Source organism: Aspergillus versicolor (genome assembly GCF_001890125.1).
Source record: "Aspergillus versicolor CBS 583.65 unplaced genomic scaffold ASPVEscaffold_3, whole genome shotgun sequence".
NCBI classification, from domain to species: domain Eukaryota; kingdom Fungi; phylum Ascomycota; class Eurotiomycetes; order Eurotiales; family Aspergillaceae; genus Aspergillus; species Aspergillus versicolor.
This window is the reverse complement of record NW_024467526.1, coordinates 1,518,568-1,543,503: the sequence shown is the minus strand read 5'-3', so window position 1 is coordinate 1,543,503 and position 24,936 is coordinate 1,518,568. Positions and strand designations below refer to the sequence as shown.

Here is a 24,936-nt window from a genome sequence, read left to right as displayed (position 1 = left end):
GAGGACGCTTAGGATTACTGCATCTGGGCACGGATAATACAGCTCATGACACATGATCGTCCAGCTTCTCTCCACGATCAACTGTCCCACTCTTCAAATTGACTTTGCGTTGCGGGTGTTTATTTGGATGTCTGGAGAGCTAGAATCATGGATGAGTCGGCCGCTGCGTCGATAACTCATGATAATGACGGTGATGCGCGCTCCTCGACGAAGTTCACGCGATGCAGAACGGGGTGTCTGCGATGTCGGAAGCGGAGGCGGAAATGTGAGTTTTACGACGCCATATTCTCTTCAGATACCTAGAGGGGAGCTCGTGGTGTATGGTTGATTATCTAACGCTCGATTGAATAGGCGACGAACGCAAACCCCGATGCCAGAACTGCATTGACAAAAACTTCGACTGCAATTATGGGATGCAGGTAACCTTTCTCCCAAAGAACTCTATCACTGTAGCAGCGGGCGAGCTCCAACCCCCAGCTGTGGATAGGAGCGCGAATTATAATAAGATCCAGGTGAGTATGGAGATGTACTGGATTGAGGCAATGTTGTGCTGATGACATCCCATGAGATCTAGTTTGTCAACGAAGATCCTCTTTCAATAGACAATCTTGTCGGGCTCTCGGAAGAAACTCAACTATCCTCTCCTACGTCGACCATCTCAACTACGCCCTTACTTCTATCTCCTCCTCGAAAGAGCATAATCCCGGCAGAAGAAAGCCGTCGCAGGCACTCTGCCTCGGTCTCCATAGCAGAAAGGGAAAGAGAAACCCACCGCGACTCAACCCCCAGGTTTCACGATACCAACCAGACACATCGAGATCCACAGTTGCGCACCGCCCTTGCACCATGGGAACTCGACAACCGCAACCACCATCATATCTCAAGCCCAAATGCAAACCCACCCGGTCCCCTTGAACCCCCAGTCCGACCAAACACTTTCAGCGCAAATGACGAATTCGCCGTGCGCGGACTCCTCGCCCTAGGAACCCAATCTGGACCAGGGCCTGATAATGACTCAATACCGGGCCCAGTAACCACTATCCCAGACCCCTCCGAAAAGGCTGGAATGGGCACTACAGCAGCAGACACGCCAAGCAGGACAATAGGCGGAGGAGGAAACGGCAACGGGCCAAACGGTATCTCACCGAGCTTCATCGACGGTATCCTAGGCGTGTCCACCCCAACTGCCATGCACAGCTCCGTGCTGAATTTCGACATTGGGAACGGGACTCCAAATCCAAACCTACATCCAAATCTATATTCGAATACTAATCCAGATCCGGAGGGCTCGGAGACATGGAAGATGAAGCTTCTCCAGCACTATCGGTATCATGTTGCGCCGTGGCTGGACATCCACGACCTGACGCACTCATTCGGTATCACGGCTCTCCAGATCGCCGTGAACTCATCTTCGGAACGGCTTCTCCCCGCCCTCCTAGGTCTCTCGGAGGCGTGCTTACGGACGCAGCGGGGCCGCGTCTATTCCCACGCGTACGGGCCCCAGGCGGTTCATTTCGACGATACAGCAACATATTCTGAACCTCCGTCAACGAACCCAGATGTAGACGTGCATGACGATTCTACGGAATCTGTGCTGCTGCGAGTATTTGAGGAGCTGAGGGGCCTTGTTTCGGATGTTACAAAGGATTGGGCGAGGGGTAGGGATGGATATGACTATGGGTACCCTGAATACAGACCATTGCAGTCAATAGTTCATAGAGCGTATGGGATGGACATGGATGCGGCAGTGTATTGGGTGTTTTTGCGGATGGGTATGTTTCTCGATTTCTCTTTTGAAAACTGGTAAGTAATCTAACAACAACAGACATTGGCAAATCTCTAGCAAATAATACGCCCCTCCGCGTGCCGCTTCCCTCACTTCCAATCTCGAGTCTCGCGCTCCTCTGTCGCACAGAAAGCACCCCAGAGCGAGTGGGACATTATGCGCAGGTCCTCCTCTGGCTCTGCGGCAAAGCGCTACTAACATATCATCAAGACTCTAACACACACCAGGCACCCGGAACAGATAGCTGGCTACAAATATTCGAAGAGCTGAACCAATGGAACTACCTCCGTCCGCAGGAATTCCAACCAATGGTGGAATTGAGTAACGACGGCGGCGCCGAAGACCACGCCCTAGGTCTCAACTCCGGTAGCGAGTTCCCAATGCTACTATTCACGAACGGTGCGGGCGCACTATGCAACCAGCTATATCACACCGCGATGCTGTTCATGTTAGAGTGCAAACCGCGGACAACGGCGCTCCTGAATCAGAGTCATCCGCAATACTCGCCGGTGTTATCGCCAATCTGGCATGCCCAGCGAGTGTGCGGTATCGCGCTGAATAATGATAGGCGCGAGTGCTGGGACCCATGCTTGCTTGCTTCGTTCCTTGTCGCGGCGCGACATATGACGCATGAGTCTCAGCAGGTTGAAATTGTGCACGGGTTTGACCGCATCCAGGCGCTTACTGGATGGAGTGTGGGAGAGTATCTCACGCAGCTGCGCGAGGAATGGTCGTATCTCGATGGGTGTTGAATGAACGAATAGCTGGCTGGCCCAACCGCCAATCGCATCGTATTGGATCACTCACCCGACAATGATACGTCGCTGATCGATTGACGTTGAGAAATGTTGGTTCATGGTCGTCTCCCTCCGGCTACTAACACTGTATCCCCACGCAACCTCCAAATCGCGAATACGCCAACAAGCACCCCAACCGGTCTCGGCCTCAATGTCGCGAATGATCTTGACAATCTGCTCGTGCTCTGAGGCGTGGCTGAATAGGCGCCCCGCGATCCACAGAGGCTGGATAGCATTATTCAGACAACCTTGGTGTTTATTGCTTGTTGAAATTCCGCATATGCGGCGCGCATGCCAGAGTAGAGACAGCGTTGGCGACCGCGGCAGTCGCAAGCCTTTGGGCATCATCTTTAGCAATAAGATGCAAGAAGTGTGGTACAGCTGGTTTGAGGAGATAGCCGACCAGTGCACGAAAAGGATGTGTGGGAACGGCTTGCGGCTTATTGTTTGGATGGGGACCAGTTCTGAGGGTCGTTCGGCGAGCCAGGTCTGAAGGCCGCTCCATAATGATGTCCAGCGGGAAGTGAATACTTCGGTCGTACAGCCGTTGTCTTCGCCAAGCTCGACGAATTTGGTGCGGTTGGATACGAGCTCGGTTGTTTTCACGGATAAATACACGGCGTAGTTTGCGTGCATGTCAGGGGTCCGCACATCTTTAAATAACCTGTATGCGTCTTCCTCCTGGCACCCAATCGGAAGCCACTTAGAAGGATGTAAAACAGTCGTCCTTGTTCCATCTGATATCAGCGCACCGCAAAGATCTATTCATACCCTTAGCCAAAGTCCACTCTCTGAGAATGAGAGAAAGTTAGAAAGAATTTAAGAAACTCACCCATCCTTGCATAACACCAAAAGACGGCCTGCAGTAACCCCCCACAGAATCCATGAATTCCACTGGCTTCGAACAATGCCGCACACCCCTCCAAGTGCCGGTGCCAGTCCTGCGCCCGGGCGGACATCATCTCCAGACAGCAGAGCAACACACAAGCCGCGACAATCTTCGGGTCACGGACCTGGATAAGCGGGCTCAGAAGCCGAATTGCCTCTTGGTAGAGCTCTAGACTGTCGTACCAGTCCTGGATGCCGGACTTGCGTTCCATTTGGCGTGCGGAGATGGCAAGGATTGCGTAGAGCAGCGCTGGGAAGGAGTGAGAGAGCGCAGGGAGTTGTTGGCGAAATGTGCAGTGGGAGTCAAACATGTCGAGCTGTAAATAGCAGAAGTTAGCATGTATATAACATAGAATAAAGGAAAAGTAGGGAAAGTGATAGTTCACACCCAGGGCGCAATCTCAGCAACATAATTCTTCAAATACTCTATCCGTCTTCGACTTGAGAGCGGGGATTCCCTTCTCCTCCGCCGCTCATGGAGCTGTCGCTGATACGACCGCGAGACAGACGTAGTCGGCGACGCATTGGAGTCTAGGTCTAACTCCCTCTTTGCAGTTTCTGGGCTACTCGCGCGTGTCGGAGCCGCCGAGTTCGCAAGTGTGAAGAGAATGGCGCGCAGTTCTTCCTGCGACGCAAGGAAGCCTGGGTCCTGGGAGAAGCCATCCTGGTACCAGCTCCCGGGCGAGGAGTGGAAGGGGTCGGTGTTGCTTGTTTCGACAGTTCTTATATTTGCCGTGGAGTGCGGCGATGCGTAGCTAGTCGGTTCTGGGTAGTTTGATGGCGCTTGCGGGTGAGGATAAGGTTGAGAGCTGGGCCATTTTGTCGAGTTGCGGTCTGTCTCCCGCTCTCCCTCTGGTGTTGATGCGGCCTCGGCTGCGGTTGCGGTTGCCGTTTCTATCGGGGAGCGGCCGTGGTCAACGACATCGAGGCGTTGTCGCTTAGAGGGCGGTTCAAGGCCAAACATGACTGCGTTTGGACCGTTGGAGAGCGGCAGACAAAGGATGCGCGGTGATGCAGGAAGTGAAAATTGGCTCTCGTCAAGCCACCGGCAAAATTGCCCGAAATGGAGGCAGATCTCTTGACGTTTCGGAGGAAGACCGAGGGCCCTGATTCATGGGCGGCCGCAAGTCAAACTCAGTTTTGTGTCACTGTGAATCGAAGCAGGAAGGATAACAGTCACTCGCCATCATCTGACTGGGGCTGTCTGCGATGAGTGGTGGATGTGAAGAGGCATTTCCGGGCCAGGACGTGGTGCTGCAACGTGAGTGGGCGGACCGGGGAGAACAAGAGCAGGCGGCTTTGATCGCCGCCCTCCGCGCCTTCCCCTCATGGAATGGCAGTCCCTTGTGGAGGAATCTGGGGAAACCATGGAAGGCATTGGCTCAAGCTGCCCTTTTTGGGCGTCCGGCCTGGGGATGTCCGCGTGGTTACATCCAACCCGGAGACAGCGTCATTTCCCTGGTGAAAGACCTGGGGACTCAACTGGAGATGTCCTCTGTCATTCCATATAAATACTCCATCTTCCGCTTTCTTTCTCTCCCCACAGTTGACTCTATACCCAGTCGCCACAATGGTTCACGTCAACATGTTCGGCACGGGGCGCACGCTCCAGGCCGCTATCTGGGCTGCTTGTGGCATGGCCTTTATCCTCTTTGGTATTATTTTCCCTTCTTTCTACGGCCTATGCGGGCATCCAATTAGCTCTAACAATCTCCAGGCTACGACCAAGGCGTCTTCTCCGGCATCGTCGAGAACGAAAACTTCCTGGAACACATGAATCACCCCAACGACAGTCTCATGGGCATAATCGTCTCGATCTATAACCTGGGCTGTTTTACCGGCTGTGTCATAAACTTTTGCGTTGCCGATAAACTCGGTCGACGACGCGCGATGTGGGTGGCCATGATTTGGGTTATTGTATGACAGACCATTCATCGCATACTGGAAAATTTTTCCACCACTAATCAGCCCGTTTTCTTAGATTGGAGCAACTCTCCAAACATCAGCATATAGCGTCCCCCACATGATGGTCGGTCGATTCGTCGCAGGTATCGGGACAGGCATTGAAACATCGACTGTTCCCATGTGGCAGGCTGAGCTCTGCGAGGCATCGAAGCGCGGAAAGCTGGTTTGTAGTGAGCCGCTGCTTGTAGGTGTTGGCATCGTTATCAGGTTTGTCTTTTCGTTTCCGTCTTTTCTGCCCTTCATCGCGCGATCGTCATACTAAGTTTCTGTAGTTACTTCTTCGATTTTGGGATGAGCTTTGTCGGCGGGCAAATTGCATGGAGACTCCCGATCGCCTGCCAGATGCTGTTTGCATTTGTAAGTCTCGCGTCACCTAGGATTCTTTTCTTCTTCTTTTTTTTTTGGCCCATGGTGCGAATGCTCACCTCTCTCGTTCAGTTCGTTATTTTCCTTGTCTTTGGAGTCCCCGAATCTCCGCGATACTGCTACCAAAAAGGACGCAATGACGAAGCACTTCAGATTCTAAGCGATGTTTACGGCAGGCCAAAAGATGACCCGAAGATCCAGGCGGAACAAACCGAGATTCTCGACGCCCTTGCCATCGAGCTAAAGCACGGCGAGTACAAGTGGAGGAATGTGCTCAAGAGGGACCAGGTATCAACCGGTTACAGAGTGTATGTTGACTGACTCGAAAAATGACTCCGAGCTAACTTTGATCCCATGCAAGTCTCCTCGGTTATGGTATGCAATTCATGAATCAGGTCGGCGGTATTAATCTTATCGTGTAAGTTTAGATCCCTCTTGCTAATTAGCAACCACTGACAATCACCTCCACCCAGATACTTTATCCCCACTGTTCTCAGCAGGAACGTCGGCCTGAGTCATAACCTCTCCATGATCATCGGCGGCTGCGTTCAGATCATGTTCGTTCTCGGCAGCTTCTTCCCGACGTTCTTCGTCGATAGAGTCGGCCGCCGCGCACCCATGATATGGGGTTCGTTTACGCTTGGAATTTGCATGATGATGGTTTCCATTCTTCTCAGCTTCAAGGGCAAGGAAAACGAGCATGCGACGTCCTCGGCCTCTATTACCTTTTTCTTCGTCTACATGTTCGCTTTTGGAGCATCTGTGAATTGTATCCCCTGGGTATACGTGCCGGAGATTTTACCCCTCCATGCACGCGCAAAGGGAACGGCCGTGGGAATTTCGTCCAACTGGATATGGGTAAGTAGTATCTATAACCCAAGCGCGCACTGATGCCTGGGAGATGCATGCTAACAAGTGTTGAAGAACTTTTTCGTGGTTATGATCACACCAGTAATCATCAACCGCCTTCAGTGGAAGGCATATCTCATCTTCATGTGCACAAATTTTGCTTTTGTCCCGCTCGTATATTTCTGCTACCCTGAGACGGCCAATTTCACTCTCGAGGAGATCGACTATCTCTTTACCAATCGGGAACAAAGTGCTGTCAAACTCTCAAAGGAAATTCACAAGGAGCGGAAGAAGTATGGCCACGCTCGTCGCCTTACTGCCGAAACGACTGGTGTATTCGGAACAAGAACTCCAGGTGATGAGTTAGCGGAGAAGTCGCCGACTGATGAACATGTTGAAAAGGTAGTCTAGACGGCCTAGACAATGGGGAAGTGATCTGTCCTGACGCTGGGCACTGGGTCGAGATTGGCACTCTGTGAGGGGCTTCATCGGCCCGCATTGATCGTAACCGTGTTCGCCTTTCGCGTCTGCAAATTGGCCATACACACATACACTGTACAGTAGACTATGCGAAATGAAGTTAAGAAAACACAAGCAAAAGACGGTCAGGCTTTAGTTGAACCTTGTTCTCTGTTGAGCCTGCGTCCACCGCCGTATCCTCCCTCAGACCGCGAAAGAGGAGTTGGTAGGGGCGATGACGATTTGCAGCGGCTCAGTGGCCCCATCAGAGGCGTCGAGCCTGGCTTCCGGAGCTGTTCGGCACGGGGAGTTTGCCCAAAAATCCTTGGTCGAATATGACATTTCCTGTGTCCATGAAACTTGCGCGAGCCTCGGGTTGTATCCTCCCTGAGTCGTCAGACGACGAGAGTGGGAGTGAAAGATGAAATAGCAAGTAGATATACTTCATTTGGAAAGAGCTTGTCTTTCAGATTGTATCCACCCTAATTGGTTGCTTTGGTTTTCGTGCACCTCGTATTGCCTGGAGCAAAGTCGACGATGGACAATTTGAATCTCTGATTATCCGAACTTCGGTGATGGATCTAGTCTCTCCCGTATCCTCCGAATGGCCTCCGTTGACTAGCGGTGTGTTAAGATGGAGCTCAGCTCCGCCGAGGCGTCACGGCCTTCATCGAGATTGTCAACTTTCAGCTCTCATTGAACAATCGGGAATCGGGGCCTTGGTCCAAAAAAAAAAAAAAAAGCCGAGGCTCCTGATGTCTGATCTTGCATTATCAACCGTGCGACTTTTCCTGATCTGGACGGACGGTTGGAAGGCAGGGAAAGCAAAAAAATAATAATGGAAGCCACGCAAAGGAAAGGATGCGCGGAGAGGCAAAGAGGAGAAGATCCATTGGTTGATCGAGGGGTGCGAGAAGGCAGACGGTTCTCCCATTCAAAAGCCGAAATTGCCATGATTTGACGAGCAGATTGCTGGAAACCCAAAAATTCGACCTGTCACATTCCAAATAGATAGATATCAAGTGTCTTTCCTTTTCCGATGATGAATCCAGGCAACTGACGCTAGTTAGCGTGGAAAACGGGTCTTTGACGATTGGACTTGTATGTTGGGCGATTTGGAATTCGGAACATCAAACTTCGGGGACTGTCCTGAGCATGGCTCCTTATTAGGAGTCAGATCATCTCGTATTGCATCGCCTATGCAAAACGCAGCAGGGATTATTTGTGAGCTGATGCCGGACATTGTTGGGGAACACCATGTTTTGCATTCTTTGAATCTCGCTGTGCATCATCGCCCTCAGACAAGTTCCTCAAAGAAGGATCAAATCCGATGCCGAGCCCGCAGGAGGTGGTCAGCTCCACATCGTTGATGTATCGATTTTCATCCCACAGCAGCCTGCGTCACAATCTCCATGCATCACTCCAAGGCGAAAGCCAAGACCTGAGAAATAAACTGATCGACGCTCTGCTGGGTGGGGATGCGCAGGATTTCAACAGGACATTTACCCCAGACCATAATAGAGTTCAGCTTCAACAGCGGCACAGCCCACTGCTCAGTTTGAGACCCGTGCTGCATGCAGGCGGGTTCAACCGTGGAGACACAAAGAACAGGGTCTGCTAAGAATGGATCATTTCGAACACGACTGGAGCTGGAGCGTTCGCATGCTTGAATTCCGAGCTTTGTTTCGAAAAGTCTCGCTTTCGGAGGCGACTGGTATGTGATCGACTGCGAAGATACCTAAACTCCGCTGGAGTACGGAAGACTTCCCATCCACCAAATTCCAATCGAGGCGCCGGTCACTCCGTGGCAAGGGTGTGGATGGCGCCTTGCAGGTCCAGCCGAACACTCCGTCATAACTGAACGCCCCCGAATGTGGTATAGTTCTTGATTCGACTGTCACCGATAGACCGGAACCCCAAAATTAATATACAGATAGTTCGACGCAGGATTGTGCATCCAAAAAAGGAGCTCCAGGGATATACCATGCCGGTGGAACAGGGTTGAATGAACGGTGGCGCCGCTGAGCAAGCCTTCCCTGCAGTGTATCGGCCGGGCGATTTTTTACTGGCAGAGCTGGTGCTTCCCGAACTCACAACCTTCCTTGACCTCGCCCTCCGGTCTTATCCCGTGATTGGGTACTGTTTATATGGTGAATGGTCAGCCAGTATGGTCGCTAACCGCACTGGAACGGGCGAAGCGAGGGACAATAATAAACGCTGGGGCCACAATCTGTGACAGCAGGGCACATGGGGCCAATGGAGCACTAGGACCCGCAAGGCCCATCGACCGGCAGTTTCTGGTTCTCGCTTATACATCATCAGTTGGTTATCACAAGCTTGGGTTGATTTGTGTCTGGCTTCGCTCAGTCTCGAGAAAGATGGGATAGATCTCTTGACATGACAACTTCGAAAACCAGTCACATCTGCATGTATATTCTTAGATTTTGCCGATGACTGAATTCACATCGACTGTCGCGTAAACGGTTCCAAAAAGTATGTGTGCCACTGCCAGTTGCCCAATCAGCGATCTCGCTGGTGTTTTTCCCCTATAGTATTTTTGCTTTTCCGAGGGGTTTCGCATTTTTTTGTAGTCACCAAGGTTTGCGAAGCCACACAGAAATCGGTATCCATCACCCTCGCACTCGACCCACCGGCCTTGTCAAGAGGTGGATGCAAGTCATGGACGGGAAGATCCGAACAATCCGAACAAATCCTGCGGCTTGACATGACATGTTTGATAACAGGGGGTTTGGGGCATGGGGGAGACGCTGGAGGGGTCGACATGCGATTGTTCTTTGGATGTATTGAATCCAGGCTAATTGTCACCCCAATCGATCGGTCCAAGCTAATGTGAAGATCTCCCGGGGGGCACTCGAAAGGATTTGGCTGCATTCTCAGCCGGTTCCCAGGTTATTTAACCACAAGCCGATCTATATAAGGAAGGGCCCCAAAGGATTAAGCTCTGCAACTGGAACGCAACCAAAACAACCAGAAACCCTCGGCCACCGATACTTTGACATTCAATCGCATCCCGTTGACCATGTTCGAGCATCCTACCCTCAATGACCTGCCTTCTTATCAGCCCATCCGAAGGTCTCATATTGTTCGGTCCGTGAAGCCGCTCAGCGGCCCAGAGAGCAACGAAACAATGACAGTGAGTCGACAACAGAGGCCCCGCGACCTTGAGCACATCTAACCACACCTCATGCTCCTAGATGCCCGGCGTTCGCTGCCCAAAATGCCAAGGCTCAGGAAAGGAAGTTTGGGTCATTCCAGGCAAATATTGTCATATTTGCGGGACTCCTTGCTGATGGGGTCATCTCCAGTAAGGCAGCCAGCACCTCGAAGCGCGGTCTTGTTTCTTCAGCATTTGTGACTGACAAACTATGTGCAGGTTTACCGAAAATCACGAATCCCTCCCTGGAATGGGGGACGACCCGAGGGGGCGCAACACTCCAACACCGCCGCATCAAGAAACAGGCAACTGCAACGCCTTTCGCATTTTTTGCATTCGCCCAATGCGGGACAGTGATATGGACGAAACGAACATCCTAATTACCGTCACCCTCGTCGTATCGAGGGGCACTTCCCTGCTGACCCGGTGGGGAATGCGCGCATGATACAGAATGGGTACTGTACCATAATAACGAAGACAAGCGAGAAACGGGACAATGGATCAATCATGGGAAAATGTATTTCTAGACAAAGTCCAGGCTCCAGCATCTGGCAGGTAATAATGGGAATAATCACTGAGTTTCCAAAGAAAAATCATATTTGTCCATGGGCGGGAGCTGGACCATTTGCCATGTATGGCAGTTGCATGCTCTCCGTTGCGCCTTCCTAAATGGGTCAGCTACTGCAGCCTTAATTTTCAGGCATGAATGTTGGGCCCTTCTCAGCCTAAGGCAGCAGTGCTGTTGTGCTTAAATAACGTCATCGCCCTGAATCCCCACCAACTACTGACGGGGAGTGTATTTCCAATCCATCGTGTCTCACCTTCACATCAAGCCAAGAATACGTACCTCGAGGATAATGGCAGAAAAATATTCCATCGGTTCTCGCAACGAGTGCGAGCGCCTCGTCAAGGACTGGGGTTTTAGACATGTTTTCACCTGGGCAGATGGGAGGTACGTCGAGTTGCTCCACTATATATGCTGGAAAATATGTACGTTGGCTCTGTTGCTGCTGCTGACGAGGATAGTAATGCATACTACCCTCCTCATACACATGGCGGCCTAACAACTCATCTCATCCGCCGTGGTACTTTCACAATTACTTATCCAGACGACAATGCTAAGCTGCACAATGGGGAGACCAAGAAGGAGACCTTTGGAACAGGTGCGAGGATAGATGTGCCGGCTGGTAAGCGACATGAGGTTTGGATCGGGGATGAGGGGTGTGAGTATGTCATAGGTGAATAATAAATTGTTCTCTATAATCCTGCATGACATTCTTTATGCATCTATATCCCTTAAGATGTCGTCTAAAATATACCCGCTTCGCGGAGGTATCTGGCAAGTCTATCAACATAAGCAAATATACAGAGTAGGCATAGCCCAAGGGCACTTCAAAGGAAGTTGTCCCGACATCCGGTGTCGGACTTCTAGTAAGTAAATCTAAAATCGAGTCTGGAGAGGCAATTAGTTACTGTTGAGGTGCATATGTGGATAAGACCCATACCGTTTGTTTCCTTTGTTACTATTAGCAGCCAGATATGCTGTCCGTTCGTCACTCGACATCCTATCCCATATTTCTGCCCTCTTCCTGTGACATATATTAGCATGAATAAATAAAAGCATATCTCTTGGGTGTACACATACTTGTTGCGCCACATGTAGTAGTACTTAGCTCCGACGAAGAGTGCCAAACTCCAGGCTGCCAGGGCTATAAGAACACGATTTCCAACACGGTAGTGCGGCTTATCTTGTTCTCGATATATCTAGTCTCCAGTCAGCGATACGAACTCAATCAAAGAACGGACGCGGGGACAGCTGGGGCCACTTACGTTGTTGCCAATGATGTTGGAGACTTGAACCATCATGTTGTACAACGCACTAGCAACTGTCCTTGTCGACACGGATCCCGCATTTCGGGAGGTCATGGCTACAACAATAGCATGCACATAAGGAGCGCCAATTAGGATCACGTTGAGAATCCATAATGCCCATGGACTAGTGTTGTCTGGAAGGACAGCGAGTGCGATCAGGGGGACCAGGCACCAGACCTCAGCAACAATTCCGAGCAGGAAACGGATATCAAAGCGCTCAGAAATCCATGTCCAGAAGAGAAGGTTGATGATGAAGATCACGTAAGCCGGGATGGTCAGCAAATTGGTTTGGAACGTGGAGAATCCCAATGACTTCAGTTGAATGGAGATATAACTCGTTGCCGGGGTATTGGGGATCATCCAGGTCAAACCCAGTAAGTAGATGGGCCACATATCGTAGTCCCAAAGAGCTTTCCAGAGCATCTTGGGGGTGACTGCTTGGCGGTTGTGCATCGTTCCCTTACTAGGGTCGTCTCGGATAATCCGATTAACTAAGATCTTCTCCTCATGCTCATTAAACCATCCATTCTTACCCCTGAGAATTCCCTTTGTCTGGGTTGGTGAAGGGGGCATCCAGAAGGCGGCGATAATGGCAATAACTCCAGTAATCAGACCTTCGTAAGCAAAGAGGTATCTCCACCCGCCGGTTCCATCATCCCGTCTAATATGGAGGAATCCAAATGCGAGGAAGGCGCCGATAATTGCGGTTCCTTGGTAGGAGACCCAGAAAAAGCTGAGTCGGATTGGTAGTTCCTTCGACTTGTACCAAAACGAAAGAAATAGGATCGTATCAGGAATGCTGATAGCCGTTAGTGAGAAGACAACTTTTAAAGGCCTAGCATTAGGGTTAACTCACAAGCCACCCTCAAACAATCCCAGAAGTGCTCTGCAGACGTAGTATCCGGTCTTATTTTCAAGAAAAGCTTGGCAAGCAGCAATCAAGCTCCAAGAAAACATCTGTATGGGAATCCATCGGTCCGGTCCGAGCTTCTTGGATATCAGCTGAGATGGGAGCTCCGCGAAAAGGAATGCGCAGTAAAAGATTGTTTGACCGGTATTGTAATCATTGGTGTCCATTCCGAGGTCCGCAAGCATGGTATCAGATGTTGCTTGAACCACATTGCCACGGTCCAGCTGTAGCGCAAAGAACGTGATGCACGCAAATGTGCATACTCTCCAATCAATCTAGCCTCTCTGTTAGCGCCTTTTCATGACTCGGAACCGATATTTGGAGTATGGACGGAGTATACCTTTCTGATGAGCCTCGTCTCTTCTGCCTCTGTCCAGTCGAAGTCGGGGTCCCAACGGTGTATGCCCTCGTATTCTGGGATTGGTTTATAGAATCTCGGGTCCTCTGTCTGTTCAAATGCGGCCTCGCTGAATTCCTTGAATCGCCTGCGATCCTTGCTTTCGGAATTCGAAGAAACATCTGAATCGACGATGGCATCTGGACCTTTCTTGGCCTCGTCATCGACAGGGGCAGCAGTAGTATTGATCTCATTGACGACGGTGGCATCATCTACAGCCATCTTGTCGTTCGAGCTCGCCATCGTGGGAGACAAATCAGAGCAACTGGGTGGTGGGCTAAGGATTTTGGCAGTATGAACAACTCCGCGGAGTACGGACAGTCGGAGAATTTAAAGCGTCCTGCTCCCCGGTCTGTCATGTTGGTTGATTTTTTTTTTGTTTCCTGCTTCTTCGCCCATTCCATCACGCCATTTGAACATCCATTTCGCCAACGGCTCTAAGAGATCGAGAGCTGCCCACATAACTGTGGATAACATCTAAGCATAATAGCCAATGGTCAATCGTGGATTAAGAGCGCAATGTGGGACGAAAGCAGAAAGTATGGGAGCGGCCTTTTTACCCACCTGCGAGATTCCGCAGTATTATCTATCCCCTTTCCTTTTTGAGTCGCAAAACATTGTTCTAATTGGTAAGTAGACTAACCTTTTCACGACAGCACTGTTTCCGGGCTTGTCAGTAATGGATGCAGTATCTGAAACGTCCAATAATAATAGACAAAAAGACGAGCAAGGAGGAAGTTCGGCTTGTGCTAATTCTGGAACACGAATAAACTCCGCATAAATCGCAGCCGGAAAGACGCCGAAGTGGAGGCGGAAGGCGACGAGGATGGACTCTCCGAAGAGATTCTATCATAATACAAAGCTGGTCCAGTCAGAAATCCTCAACTGGGCCGCGGTAGCCCAGAGCAACATAGGAGCTGGCATCACGCAAACTATGCGGTGGTTGCGTTATGAGAGACGAGTAAGGAGAGAGGGATGATATCAAATGCACGTTAGTGTCTGTTTTAGCTTTGTGCAGACTGGAGCCACATGGGAGTTTTCGGTCGGCTATCTTGAGGCTGGACATCGTCGCCTTGAAAGTGTTGAGATTGGCCTAAGAGGGTAGTATATGTCGCCATCGTCGCCGTCGTCACAACATCTATCTAACCAATGATTGGTGTCCGGCTGTTTCCTAATTGATTCGGATGTCTAAACGAACCAAGCTCGTCAGTCTTGGTTCTTATGGAGAGTTTGGAGGTGCCTTGACTTCACTTCAGCATCTGGTAACTCGTCTTCCCCAGACACACTTCGGATAGCCGATGTCTGTTTGACAACAAGGACGTCTAAATGAACGACGATTTGAATTCAGAGCAATTGTAGTGGAGCCGCGGGTGGAATCAATTGGCGAGGCTTGTTCGAGGCTCGAGACGCGGCTCGGTTCGGTGGAGTGATGAAGCGCAATCTTGACCGTTTGCGCAAATAAGAGCGACAATGGCGCCATGCTTGGCCCATCAACTTGCTCAACTTGCTCTCTGTCTCTCCCCCACCACTCCTCCCACCACGCTTTGGACTCTTGCCATTTTCATTGTCAGCCACGGAGCCGAATGCAAGTCGCTTCACTATTGTTTCAAGATTGATAAACAGGTTAAAAGGCACTCTCTGGCAACGACATGGGGTTCGCCGAATCAAATGCACGGACGATATAGACAATGCTCATCGCTCAGTCCCATCACGCAATATAAAAACAGCTCGTTTTTATCTGATCTGCGCGTTGTTCTCGCCCGAATGACTCCAATTACCTATTGCGTTATGTGTACGAGCATCCTCTTGTAGTTATGGAATATGAACCCCGCCTTGCTGAGTCAAGGCCTATCCAGACCAGGGACAAGGATCAATCATACCCCGCAGACATTGCGCCAGAGTGCCTGCGAACCGGATAATCGGATGAGAGGGTGACTCTATATAACTCGCCGGTGGTCCTCAGACATGTCTGTGGATGTTTCCAAGAATAAAGAGTTAAAAGCTGGCAATTGTTCAAATCAAACATAATGGCACCATCTCTTGCTGAGCCCGTCAATAGCCTTCGCGCACCACCCAAGTCGCTTCTCAAGACAAATGGGGGTCACAACAAGGAAAACCTGATCGGATACGGAGAGACCTACAAGCATGCGGATGAGATAAAGGGCACCGCCAAATACTCAGCTGCATCATTTCCCAATTACCTACCCGTTTGGGACAATGAGACCGAAAGGTCAGTATACCAATGAATCATATGCTAGAAGAGCATATCTAAATAGTTCTTGAATAGATACCCACCACTACAGCCCTTTGAGCACTACGAACACGGAAAGGATGCCGACTCAACCTTCCCGGATCTATTCCCGAAGGATGGAGACTTCCACCTGGAAGAACTCACTCCCAGCATCGGCTCCGAAGTTAACGGTGTCCAGCTAAGCCAACTGACAAAGGAGGGCAAGGACCAACTCGCCTTGTTCGTTGCTCAGAGGAAGGTCGTAGCATTCCGCGACCAGGACTTTGCGCACCTCCCCATCGACAAGGCCCTTGAGATCGGCGGCTACTTCGGCCGTCATCACATCCACCAGGCCTCCGGTGCCCCAAAGGGCTACCCCGAGGTTCACATCGTGCACCGTGGAGCAGAGGACACCAGCGGCGCTGACTTCCTCGCTGGCCACACCAACTCTATCACCTGGCACTCGGATGTTACCTTCGAGGAGCAACCCCCCGGCACAACCTTCCTTTACGTCCTCGATGGCCCCTCCAGCGGCGGAGATACTCTCTTCGCAGACATGGCTTCAGCCTACAGGCGTCTCTCCCCAGAGTTCCAAAAACGCCTCCACGGCCTCAAGGCTGTGCACTCCGGTGTCGAGCAGGTCAACAACAGCCTGAACAAGGGTGGCATTGCCCGTCGTGACCCTATCACAACAGAGCACCCCATTGTTCGAACTCACCCAGCAACTGGCGAGAAGGCTCTCTACGTGAACCCTCAATGTATGCTCCCATCCAATTCACGCCTCAACTTCAAGACATTAGAGCTAATCGTCCGCACCAGTCACTCGCCACATCGTCGGCTACAAGAAGGAAGAATCTGATTACCTTCTCAAGTTCCTCTACGATCACATCGCTCTCTCCCAGGACATCCAGACCCGCGTCAGATGGCGCGCTGGTACCGTTGTCGTTTGGGATGTAAGTTACCTCACCTCCCTTATCTCTGCCAATCTAAAGCTCCACCGGCTGACTATTCTTTTAGAACCGAGTTGCCTGCCACAGCGCACTCTTTGACTGGGCCGACGGGCAGAGACGCCATTTGGCCAGAATCACACCTCAAGCCGAGCGGCCATATGAGACTCCGTTTGAGGCTTAATTGGCTGGTATCGCAATTATGAAGTTGACGTTGATGATTTGACGGTTGGCACTATGCATACAAATATTGTAAATAGATGAACAGAGTGTATATGTGGAGCGAAGAATGGGGAGCTTAAATTGCGCCCCTTGACATGCAGAGAGCATGGATATCAAAATTATATACCCAATTACAAATGAACAGCCTTGCTCTTCCAGGTTTATTGCGAAATGCCTTCTCCATAGAGTAATCTACGTAATGGAATTATTTGGTGGCTGTTTCACGTCTCTTTTCTTAGGGCTAGTCCCATTTGAGCAAAGTGTGCTTCAGAAAACCCCAAATAATGATACTAATTCGCATCTCGCCATCGACATGTGTAACACTGGGTTCTGCATCACGAAGCCGTTAACCACCAATTAAGAATAAAATTCAGGTTGATGTATAATCTAAGTCCAATTCAAGTCTTTGGCATTGACCCATCTGCCGCCTCAGGAGGTGTAATGAAAATAGTTGGAGTGATCAGTGGATGATACGACCCCTCGCGATTCGAAGATCCAGAGGGTAAAGAGTCTGTGTTTGTGATAGCAGATTCATTCGGGCGTTCTGTATCTGCTCCGATATCGAGTCTAGCGAGAGCATCAGATAGTGGATCGACTATAGCCTGTTTATTCGTTGTGACGGTCGAATCCTCGATGTGCTCCCAACTAACGGTGTCTTCGTATTCCCCGCTTGAATCGGGGGACTGTTGAGGGGTGCGCGTTGTGTCCATGTTGACGAGAGGAACTATTTCAGGTCCTAATAGCTGTAAAGATGCTCTAACGTGGCTATTGCAACGATTGTTAGTTCTTGGTGTTTAGATGTGGCATGTTTTACCACTCACAACAGCCCTACGCGTCTTGAAAGACACAGAGACAGCCTGAATGAGTGATTCTGGTTTTGTAAATGATGTAGTTATGAGAATGTTGAATGACCAACACCAATCGCGAACGGAGTGGACGCTGGTGATAGAGCCGCAAAACACCCACTGAACCTCTTCAGGAAGGAGCCCGCCTTTGTTTGAGATCGCAGGTGGCGCCTTCCCTCAAGTATATTTCAGTCTCTCAAAACGGTGCAAAATTCCCACTTTCCAGTGCCCCTGGAATGTTCTTGCTGACTGCGGAAGCATTCTGTTGCTGGCCTCCAGTGCAGCTAGGAGAGAGTCGTAGGTGTTCACGGGAAGTCTCAGTTCTTCCAACGACAGAGAGGACGTCTTCCCAGGCTCTGGATGAAGTAATGCCTCAACGTGATCCTTAGTTTGGAAGAATATCTTCATAGCTCGCTGCGAAGCAGTGCTGTGTTCCGAACTCGAGTTGGAATATCGCATATCTGGGTTGAAAACCCACAACTACACAGCAGTCAACCGACTAGGCCAGGGATGAAGTCTCAAAATGGATTGGATGACTTACCAAAAGACCGTCTTTCTTTCCACAGTGGATGATGAATCTACGGGCGCTCTCGCGTTCGATGAGTTCCAGCAGCTGGGCAGCGACCACGAGTTCTGTCGGATGGCTTTCCCAGTGTACTCCCTCGGGTTCTTCAGTCGATGGAAGCTCTGCATCAAGGCTTGTTTTGAACAGTCTCCATCCCTTGGCTATGGTGTCTTGCACGCCAACCAGTGCGTCACACCCGTCACATAGAACCTCTTCGTCAGGTGGCAGAAGAGATCCATCGCTGCGTTCTTTTGTGACCTGATAATTTGGAACATTAGCAGCTATTTCGACCAAGAGATGTATATATATTCAAGTGGTAGGAAATTTCGAGATGAGGTTCTATTGAGGAGTAACTACTAATTCGCTTGGCTACAGATAGCTGATAGGGACCCCGCATGTACCTTGTCATAATCGCGTTGATGCCATCCCTCTGGATCAAACAACGAAGAAACAACGAGGCGCAGTCTCGCTCTGGATACCTGCAGCATGCAAAGGTCACAACATTAATAGACAGGAATAGAGTGCGAAATCCATCTGGTGAGGATAACTCGGCACAAAGCCCTAGTCGTATTACTGTTATGACCACCATCCATGCTCAACGGCACTGGAGACAAGACATTTAGCTATAGGGCAATTGTATCGAAGGCCTGATCATGGAAGGGACAAGGTCTCCTTCTTTTTGCCCAGCAAGCGTAACTAAACATTGGTGCGGGCACCTCCTACGACATCACAAGGGGAAAATAACGCCGAATCGCGGAAATAATGGGAAATAATAGGGAGAGAGTCCTGGCTTACCTTTTTTAAGTCCTTACAGTCTATTTCGGAGACGAGAAACGTTGCCACGTCCACAAGTACAGTCCCTGGCGTTGCCAAAACCTGGTTGGATGCACCATAACCCTTGACCTTTGAATTTTCATCCTCAGTCGAATGCTTATGAGCACTATCAGCGTCGTCCTCATGCGGATCCGGCTTATGGCAATGCCAGAAATCCATCATCTCAGCCCAGTTCCCGCTGGGCAGGTCTTTCCACACCAATCCCAAAGACTGCATCGTGCTGTTCTCGTTAGACGGAGACGTGGTTGTTGCAGTTGGCATATCAATAACAATCCTCTCGCACTGTCTGCATCGTAATTTAGTAGAGGGCGCCATGTCGCCCGCAGACCACGGAACAAAACTATCCATAAGCTCATCCACGGCACTCCGCTGCCTCAATTCAGCATCATTATCGACCTGCATCCGGTACGAGAATTCCCTCCCGAGACCTGCATCCTGCCCAGTACCATGTCCATTCCGCGCCGCATTCGCACCCGTACCGCTCAAAAGACGCCTCGAGCCCTCCGTAACCCTCGCCGGCAACTTTATCGTTTCCGAAACACAGCCAACCGGTTCAGGCAGGGTAAGCGACGCCGACACAGCGCGACGCGACTCGGACAAAGCGATCTCGGGGTGTGAGCCAGCGGGCGCAGATATCTGGACACTGACTTGGCGGATATTAGGCAGGTATTCGGCGTGCAAGCCGAGCGGTCCTGCTTCGTTTTCCGTGCTCATTGTGGTGGTATGGTCTTGCGGTTGAGAGAGGTTGTGTTGGTTTCGCGTTCTGGCCAATTTAGTGGTCAACAGGGCAAACAGTGCAAACCGGCTGTGCTCCACGTGACTCCATGGATATGTTTCTGCCTGAGGCATTATTCTACTGTTTATATATCTTCTAACTATCCATAAGTGTGCCGTAACTCAAAACAATTCTTGTGGTTTCATAATACTATATAACGCTTAGCTTAACAGTGCCTAGTTAACTCCTAGTATCCAGAATGAGAATCATTACTTTTAGCCAAAGAGGGGAATATAACCAACTATATAGGAATACAACACAAGAAACATTACAAAAGTTATTTTTAAATCCGCGGTGGGAAATTATACAAACCCACCCCATCCGGTAAACCCATCCGCAAACTTGACAGCAGCCTTCAAATAGAACCCATCGGGGTCGCCCCACATCTTTGCCATATCCCTGAAGACACGGAGGGCCTTGATATAATGCGTCTCCGTGGAGTGTTCGCCGTGGAGCGCCTTATCCTTAACATAGTCCCAGCCCTTCTTAGTGGTATCATGTTTCCGAATAGTGTCGAGGCGGATTTCCGGTCTTAGCTGGCCGATGTATACAGCCAGAGTCAGGAGCCACCATTGGCGGACAAGGGGGATTTGAAATTTTGCGGGTATTAATGGAAGGAGAACGCGAACGGCATGGCTGGAAGTGAGCACGTGGACAAAGAAGAAGTCGTATTTCTGGTCTGGGGTGGCCGGGTTTAGGGTTGCTGTTAATAGAGCAACGGCGAGTTCTTGGCTTTCTCGGAGGCATTTCATTGCGTCGCTTCCTGTGGGGATCTTCCATGCGTTCCAGTGGTTGAGGATTGTTGCTTCGGCTTCGCGGAAGACGACTTCTGTGTTGTGGTCGCCGGGTGTGGTGAAGAGGTTTGTTAGGCGTTTGTCCGTGCGGACTTTGGTGAGGATTTCGAAGGGGGAATGTGAATAGTAGGATGCTTCAGCTTGGGAGTAAGATGGGTCGTCGAGATATTTGTGGGTTGTTCCGTAGCAGACCGAGGCGAGGGAGAGGGCTTCCATGGCGACTTCGCGGCTAGACACTTCGAAGGCGTAGGCGAGGTGAATGAGCGGGTGGCCGACTGTTTCAATGGTCAGTACATCGATTATTTGGGTACATAGCTGATGTTTACGTACGGTCACAGGCCAAGGCGTTGAAGAGAGGCTCCTTTCCTTCGAACAGGTAATTGGCGACCACCTTTTTCCAGTCGTAGCCATGGCCAACGAGCTCGTCTTCGAAAAAGTCGACATACGCTCGTTGATATCTAGTAATATTCATTAGCCACCTCCGAAGTGACATATTATAAGAGAACGAAATGGCTGGGTAGCTTACTCTCTCTTCCCCAAATAATCCCTCCAGTCGTATGTACTGATCTCACCCGGCGAGTCGGTCCACCGATCCAGCGGCTTCTGCTCATGCTCATACAGGCGATTCAAGTTATCCGCATCAGCACCCAACAAAAAGTACGAGGATAGCGAGTGCGGAGCGTGATTATGGAATCTGCGCTCGTTCCAGAGGATCGCATTGTTCGCGTGGTTGAGCTTAAGCAGGTGCTTTAGAGCTCGCGCAGCCTTTTCGTGCGCTGTGTCGATTTCAACCGCTTCAACGGGGGGTATAGTAAAGACAACCCGTTCACCCCAGGGCAGCAGATTTCTAAGGAAAGCGGATGTGAGCATGGTGCAAGCTCACAATGACACTGCAGATCTTATCTGTTGATGAGGAAAAGCTTGGCGTTGAGGTGGGCTGGCTTGCGCGACGGCGTACGAGGGGGGGCTTCGTTGTTCAGCGGCGGGCTATGAAGTTGGCATGTCCATACACGTTAGCGGGAGATGTTCCGAGTATCAGCGCAAGGCTAGAGGGTGCGAATGCGACTGCAATGTTGATGAAGACAAAGGTTGAGGCGGAAGAAGAGCTGGGGAGAGCTCCGCTGACTGTTGGGACGCATGACGTAATGATATCTCCATCAACTGTACAACCGCCGCCGTCTCTGTAGTGTGGCATGTCAGTGGCTGCTAGTTGTCCGTAGCACTCGGATAAAATATCCAAAATATCCTTTCTATGATCAAAAAGGAACTCGGTTTGTTCATACTACGTAGTACGAGGTGTCATGCCGGTCGATTTGCAATAAGCAAGGCATCTACTCTTCTACATAGGGATATTAACAAAGCTAGGTGAAGCACCAGTGTTCTATGGGTTCGCTCGACGATCTTGTGGCTTGTTCCAGATATGGTTGGTGAATATAATGCTTTAGGTAGTCTAGTGCCGGTTACCTACTAGGAATAAGAAAGTATATGTACATCTATTCTATCATGTGCCACTGCAAGGTCCGGCCGATGCAACTTAAAACAATCGGTGTGGTCCTGTGTATAAAGTATATAGAATATTGTAAATGATTCGGCGGCACGGTTTATTTATCCTCCCGATGTTCAGTAGTACCTTCGTCAATACTTGGGGCACCGCCCACCGCGGCCAATACTTCTGTATCCACGCGTGGCCCAGTAAAGTTCTTTCGGCCATCAACGATCCATTGGATGGTTGATACAATCACGATGATTCCAAATGCAGCAACACAGTAGTCTATATAAAGAATTAGTTTCTGTAATAATTTATATGAAGTCACGGGATACTTACTCATACTGCTGCCCGTCACCGGCAACTCCGGAGGGAACATGAAAAGCACAGTAGTCAGCGCTATATATGCAAGGGCAATCTGCAACAAATGTCAGTCATTTCCATAAAAGCCACGGGTTAGTTGAGCTTACCATGTTCACGATCCAGCCGAGAGTGTGCGGTAGAACGAATGCTCTTTCAGGGAGCATCTGTCTGCCACGGACGCAGTTTACTGCAATCGGGAGGCCATATGAAATATCAAGCATGACAACTGATGAAGAAATAATGGCGTTGAATGCACTGCAACAAGGTTAAATGCCATCCGGATAATACTATGACAAGCTGGGATTTACCTTGAGGAGCCAAGAAAAATGCATCCGAATATGACGACACAGAAGAATGTCAGAAACAGGCCATTAAGAGGGACGCCAAGTTTTGTGTGGACTTTGCTGAAGAAAGGTGAGGCAGGCAGCCCGCCGTCTCTCGCAAATGCATAGTTCATACGGCTGCTTGTAGCCATAATGGCGGTGGCCGCAAAGACAAGGCAAACGAGTGGAAACCTGGAAGTATACATGAGAATTAAACGGCATGGTTATGAGATTGATAAGTGAGAACGAACATAAGAAGACAGATCGATCCTGCGTTGCTTTTCGTCGCATCATAGAATATCTGCAGGAGAGGTGTTGCGGCAGACTCAATGACCTGATTGATGTCTCCTGCAACGAAAAGCAAGACGATCAGGAAGATCAACCCGGTGAAAATACCGATGAAAACGCATCCGATCATGATCCTAGGTCCGACCACGGAGGGGTTTGGGATTTCTAATATATATTAATATAAAACCGTAAGAACGTTTTCCTTCCATTGCATACCTTCAATCATGTGGGCAACACCATCCTTTAATAACAATTAGTCCAAGTTTCCAAAATACAACGTGGGTAACTTACAAATCCAGTGAGACCGAGACCACCTTGCAGCAGCTTTTAACGAGTCAATTAATCATCTTCAGCTTCAAGTGCAAGCAGTCTTACCCCAAGAAGCCAAGCAATACCATCAGGCCCTAAATTGTATGAGCTTCGCTTTCAATGTCCAAAGGATATATGGTAACGTACAGCCTGTTTGGTTGATGAACTCGGAAAATACGAATTCTCCAGTATGGTAGTTTGGCGATGCGCATGAGAGAACCGTGATAGAGATTATAACGAACCCACTGAGAGACCAGATGACTGGGCAGGTAAGCTCCCGAAAACACCATGCAGGGAAGGACAGCAGGCGACATACAGGCACCTTTGGTGACATGCGGGAGGATGGATCCCATAAAGGCATTGATGACGAACGCAATAACGTTAATTCCGATGTATAGAAGAAACTGGTGCCATTTTTGGAACTCAAATAACTAGCGTACCGAGTCAGCAATAGGTCAAGTGTTAAGCAAAACAGCTAATATCATACCGGGTAAACCAGAGAAACAATGCCCATAATGAGAGTGCTTCCTAGCAGCCCACCAGTAGCTGTTAAAGCCAGCTGGAAGTTATCAGCAACGTTCTTTCAAGCAATTGAACGGCCTTTGCTTACCCAGCCAGAGACATTCGCCCAGCCTGTAATCCATGATAGGGCTGGCATCCATCTGTGCCATGAAACTAAAATGATCGTTTAGCGCGTGCGCGTTGTGCAGGAATTTTCAGGGAGACAAACTAGCTATAATATTCGCAGCGTATCAGTAAGATTATTTCACAGAATCAAGTCCATAGGGGGGATAACTAACCTGCAACCCAATGATACTGTCCGCCAGCGCTATTCGACTTATTAGATGAGATATCCTGCCTCAGGCGGACTAAGAACTCACGTAGGATAAGCAGAGAGGAATTCTGCAAGCGACGCGGCAATGGAAACATTGCAAATACCGGCCGTAACCAGGCCTGGTAGAAGTGATGAGTAACTGAAAAATTCATAGACCAGGGATCATTTAATATCAACAAGTAGATCTTACCCCATACAACACTGGCACAGCCGCCAGACCCAAGACTAAGGTTTAGACTGGATGATAGAGCTGTCCATGACTGCAAAGAATGAGCGATTCGTCCGTAATCCAACCCCCTATTCCTTCTTGCTCTCCGTCACTTTGGGCAACATACATTCAGAATGGCAAAAGCAAGCCCTAACATTGACCTAAATCATGACAAACGCCCATTAACAATCCAATCCTTGTTGCAAAAATAACGTAGTCCAGAGGAAGTTCGACACTTACAGCATTGAAAAATTCCGCTTCAGCTCGGGTCTATGCCCAAGGGCGGCCAATTGCACGTCATCATCCGCTGGTATGTCCTTCATGGTGTAGGGTATGGTTTTCTGGGTGGCGGTATAGATGGTATGTCAATTGAATGAGCAAAGGACAGGGGCAGCTGCTATGAAATAGGCAGCCTGGAGTCGCAGAGGTGGTTATCTGGGGGTAACCA

General features: G+C 49.9%; 10 protein-coding genes across 10 annotated transcripts; 5 read left to right on the top strand and 5 right to left on the bottom strand.

Moving 5' to 3' along the window:
• Window positions 1–184: 184 nt before the first annotated feature.
• Window positions 185–2,538, top strand: ASPVEDRAFT_81721 (uncharacterized protein; the record flags this gene model as incomplete). Its single annotated transcript, XM_040817080.1, has 4 exons — window positions 185–269; window positions 352–512; window positions 575–1,772; window positions 1,826–2,538. 4 exons carry the CDS (start codon window positions 185–187, stop codon window positions 2,536–2,538), a joined length of 2,157 nt encoding a protein of 718 aa, XP_040665903.1.
• Window positions 2,539–2,589: 51 nt separating this feature from the next.
• On the bottom strand, window positions 2,590–4,435 carry ASPVEDRAFT_51391 (uncharacterized protein; the record flags this gene model as incomplete). The annotated part of the gene is made up of 3 exons (XM_040814469.1): window positions 2,590–3,344; window positions 3,416–3,788; window positions 3,860–4,435. The coding sequence occupies 3 exons, from the start codon at window positions 4,433–4,435 to the stop codon at window positions 2,590–2,592; spliced, it is 1,704 nt and encodes a 567-aa protein (XP_040665902.1).
• Window positions 4,436–5,041: 606 nt separating this feature from the next.
• Window positions 5,042–7,443, top strand: ASPVEDRAFT_884218 (putative MFS sugar transporter; the record flags this gene model as incomplete). The annotated part of the gene is made up of 8 exons (XM_040818314.1): window positions 5,042–5,126; window positions 5,189–5,388; window positions 5,453–5,643; window positions 5,709–5,793; window positions 5,875–6,110; window positions 6,164–6,220; window positions 6,276–6,660; window positions 6,727–7,443. 8 exons carry the CDS (start codon window positions 5,042–5,044, stop codon window positions 7,060–7,062), a joined length of 1,575 nt encoding a protein of 524 aa, XP_040665901.1. The 3' UTR covers window positions 7,063–7,443.
• Window positions 7,444–9,682: 2,239 nt separating this feature from the next.
• On the top strand, window positions 9,683–10,939 carry ASPVEDRAFT_549133 (uncharacterized protein). Its single transcript, XM_040814992.1, has 5 exons — window positions 9,683–9,911; window positions 9,967–10,152; window positions 10,204–10,264; window positions 10,505–10,802; window positions 10,874–10,939. The coding sequence occupies exons 1-4, from the start codon at window positions 9,867–9,869 to the stop codon at window positions 10,663–10,665; spliced, it is 453 nt and encodes a 150-aa protein (XP_040665900.1). The 5' UTR covers window positions 9,683–9,866; the 3' UTR covers window positions 10,666–10,802; window positions 10,874–10,939.
• A 203-nt stretch (window positions 10,940–11,142) lies between these two features.
• Window positions 11,143–11,531, top strand: ASPVEDRAFT_127963 (uncharacterized protein; the record flags this gene model as incomplete). Its single annotated transcript, XM_040806507.1, has 2 exons — window positions 11,143–11,237; window positions 11,312–11,531. The coding sequence occupies 2 exons, from the start codon at window positions 11,143–11,145 to the stop codon at window positions 11,529–11,531; spliced, it is 315 nt and encodes a 104-aa protein (XP_040665899.1).
• Window positions 11,517–14,021, bottom strand: ASPVEDRAFT_548957 (putative transporter). The gene is made up of 6 exons (XM_040814988.1): window positions 13,408–14,021; window positions 13,014–13,342; window positions 12,116–12,956; window positions 11,931–12,049; window positions 11,791–11,874; window positions 11,517–11,738 (listed from the first exon to the last, which is right to left on the bottom strand). Exons 1-6 carry the CDS (start codon window positions 13,705–13,707, stop codon window positions 11,714–11,716), a joined length of 1,698 nt encoding a protein of 565 aa, XP_040665898.1. The 5' UTR covers window positions 13,708–14,021; the 3' UTR covers window positions 11,517–11,713.
• Window positions 14,022–15,384: 1,363 nt separating this feature from the next.
• On the top strand, window positions 15,385–17,043 carry ASPVEDRAFT_549463 (TauD/TfdA dioxygenase family protein). Its single transcript, XM_040814998.1, has 4 exons — window positions 15,385–15,694; window positions 15,752–16,452; window positions 16,514–16,647; window positions 16,712–17,043. The coding sequence occupies exons 1-4, from the start codon at window positions 15,492–15,494 to the stop codon at window positions 16,823–16,825; spliced, it is 1,152 nt and encodes a 383-aa protein (XP_040665897.1). The 5' UTR covers window positions 15,385–15,491; the 3' UTR covers window positions 16,826–17,043.
• Window positions 17,044–17,885: 842 nt separating this feature from the next.
• Window positions 17,886–19,821, bottom strand: ASPVEDRAFT_128771 (HECT-type E3 ubiquitin transferase; the record flags this gene model as incomplete). The annotated part of the gene is made up of 3 exons (XM_040806576.1): window positions 17,886–18,188; window positions 18,250–18,531; window positions 19,069–19,821. 3 exons carry the CDS (start codon window positions 19,819–19,821, stop codon window positions 17,886–17,888), a joined length of 1,338 nt encoding a protein of 445 aa, XP_040665896.1.
• Window positions 19,822–19,996: 175 nt separating this feature from the next.
• Window positions 19,997–21,772, bottom strand: ASPVEDRAFT_164633 (questin oxidase family protein). Its single transcript, XM_040808630.1, has 3 exons — window positions 21,203–21,772; window positions 21,007–21,134; window positions 19,997–20,951 (listed from the first exon to the last, which is right to left on the bottom strand). Exons 1-3 carry the CDS (start codon window positions 21,544–21,546, stop codon window positions 20,185–20,187), a joined length of 1,239 nt encoding a protein of 412 aa, XP_040665895.1. The 5' UTR covers window positions 21,547–21,772; the 3' UTR covers window positions 19,997–20,184.
• A 505-nt stretch (window positions 21,773–22,277) lies between these two features.
• Window positions 22,278–24,811, bottom strand: ASPVEDRAFT_127821 (GABA permease GabA; the record flags this gene model as incomplete). The annotated part of the gene is made up of 17 exons (XM_040806495.1): window positions 22,278–22,447; window positions 22,502–22,580; window positions 22,633–22,780; window positions 22,834–23,040; window positions 23,100–23,301; window positions 23,353–23,377; window positions 23,428–23,460; window positions 23,512–23,540; window positions 23,593–23,706; window positions 23,762–23,876; window positions 23,933–24,004; window positions 24,056–24,120; window positions 24,246–24,274; window positions 24,327–24,399; window positions 24,471–24,540; window positions 24,616–24,649; window positions 24,729–24,811. 17 exons carry the CDS (start codon window positions 24,809–24,811, stop codon window positions 22,278–22,280), a joined length of 1,548 nt encoding a protein of 515 aa, XP_040665894.1.
• Window positions 24,812–24,936: the final 125 nt, after the last annotated feature.

Bases quoted from the DNA above. Each gene is read 5' to 3' on its own strand.
- ASPVEDRAFT_549463 (XM_040814998.1), top strand. From the start codon at position 15,492: ATGGCACCATCTCTTGCTGAGCCCGTCAATAGCCTTCGCGCACCACCC. The intron at 15,695-15,751 runs GTCAGTATACCA...GTTCTTGAATAG, and splicing joins TGGGACAATGAGACCGAAAG to ATACCCACCACTACAGCCCT. The intron at 16,648-16,711 runs GTAAGTTACCTC...CTATTCTTTTAG, and splicing joins GTACCGTTGTCGTTTGGGAT to AACCGAGTTGCCTGCCACAG.
- ASPVEDRAFT_548957 (XM_040814988.1), bottom strand. From the start codon at position 13,707: ATGGCGAGCTCGAACGACAAGATGGCTGTAGATGATGCCACCGTCGTC. The intron at 12,957-13,013 runs GTGAGTTAACCC...AACGGCTATCAG, and splicing joins GGATTGTTTGAGGGTGGCTT to CATTCCTGATACGATCCTAT. The intron at 11,739-11,790 runs GTATGGGTCTTA...TTGCCTCTCCAG, and splicing joins AGTAACAAAGGAAACAAACG to ACTCGATTTTAGATTTACTT.
- ASPVEDRAFT_549133 (XM_040814992.1), top strand. From the start codon at position 9,867: ATGGGGGAGACGCTGGAGGGGTCGACATGCGATTGTTCTTTGGAT. The intron at 9,912-9,966 runs GTATTGAATCCA...GCTAATGTGAAG, and splicing joins CATGCGATTGTTCTTTGGAT to ATCTCCCGGGGGGCACTCGA. The intron at 10,265-10,504 runs GTGAGTCGACAA...AACTATGTGCAG, and splicing joins AGAGCAACGAAACAATGACA to GTTTACCGAAAATCACGAAT.
- ASPVEDRAFT_164633 (XM_040808630.1), bottom strand. From the start codon at position 21,546: ATGCTCACATCCGCTTTCCTTAGAAATCTGCTGCCCTGGGGTGAACGG. The intron at 21,135-21,202 runs GTAAGCTACCCA...GAATATTACTAG, and splicing joins GATTATTTGGGGAAGAGAGA to ATATCAACGAGCGTATGTCG. The intron at 20,952-21,006 runs GTACGTAAACAT...CCATTGAAACAG, and splicing joins CAACGCCTTGGCCTGTGACC to TCGGCCACCCGCTCATTCAC.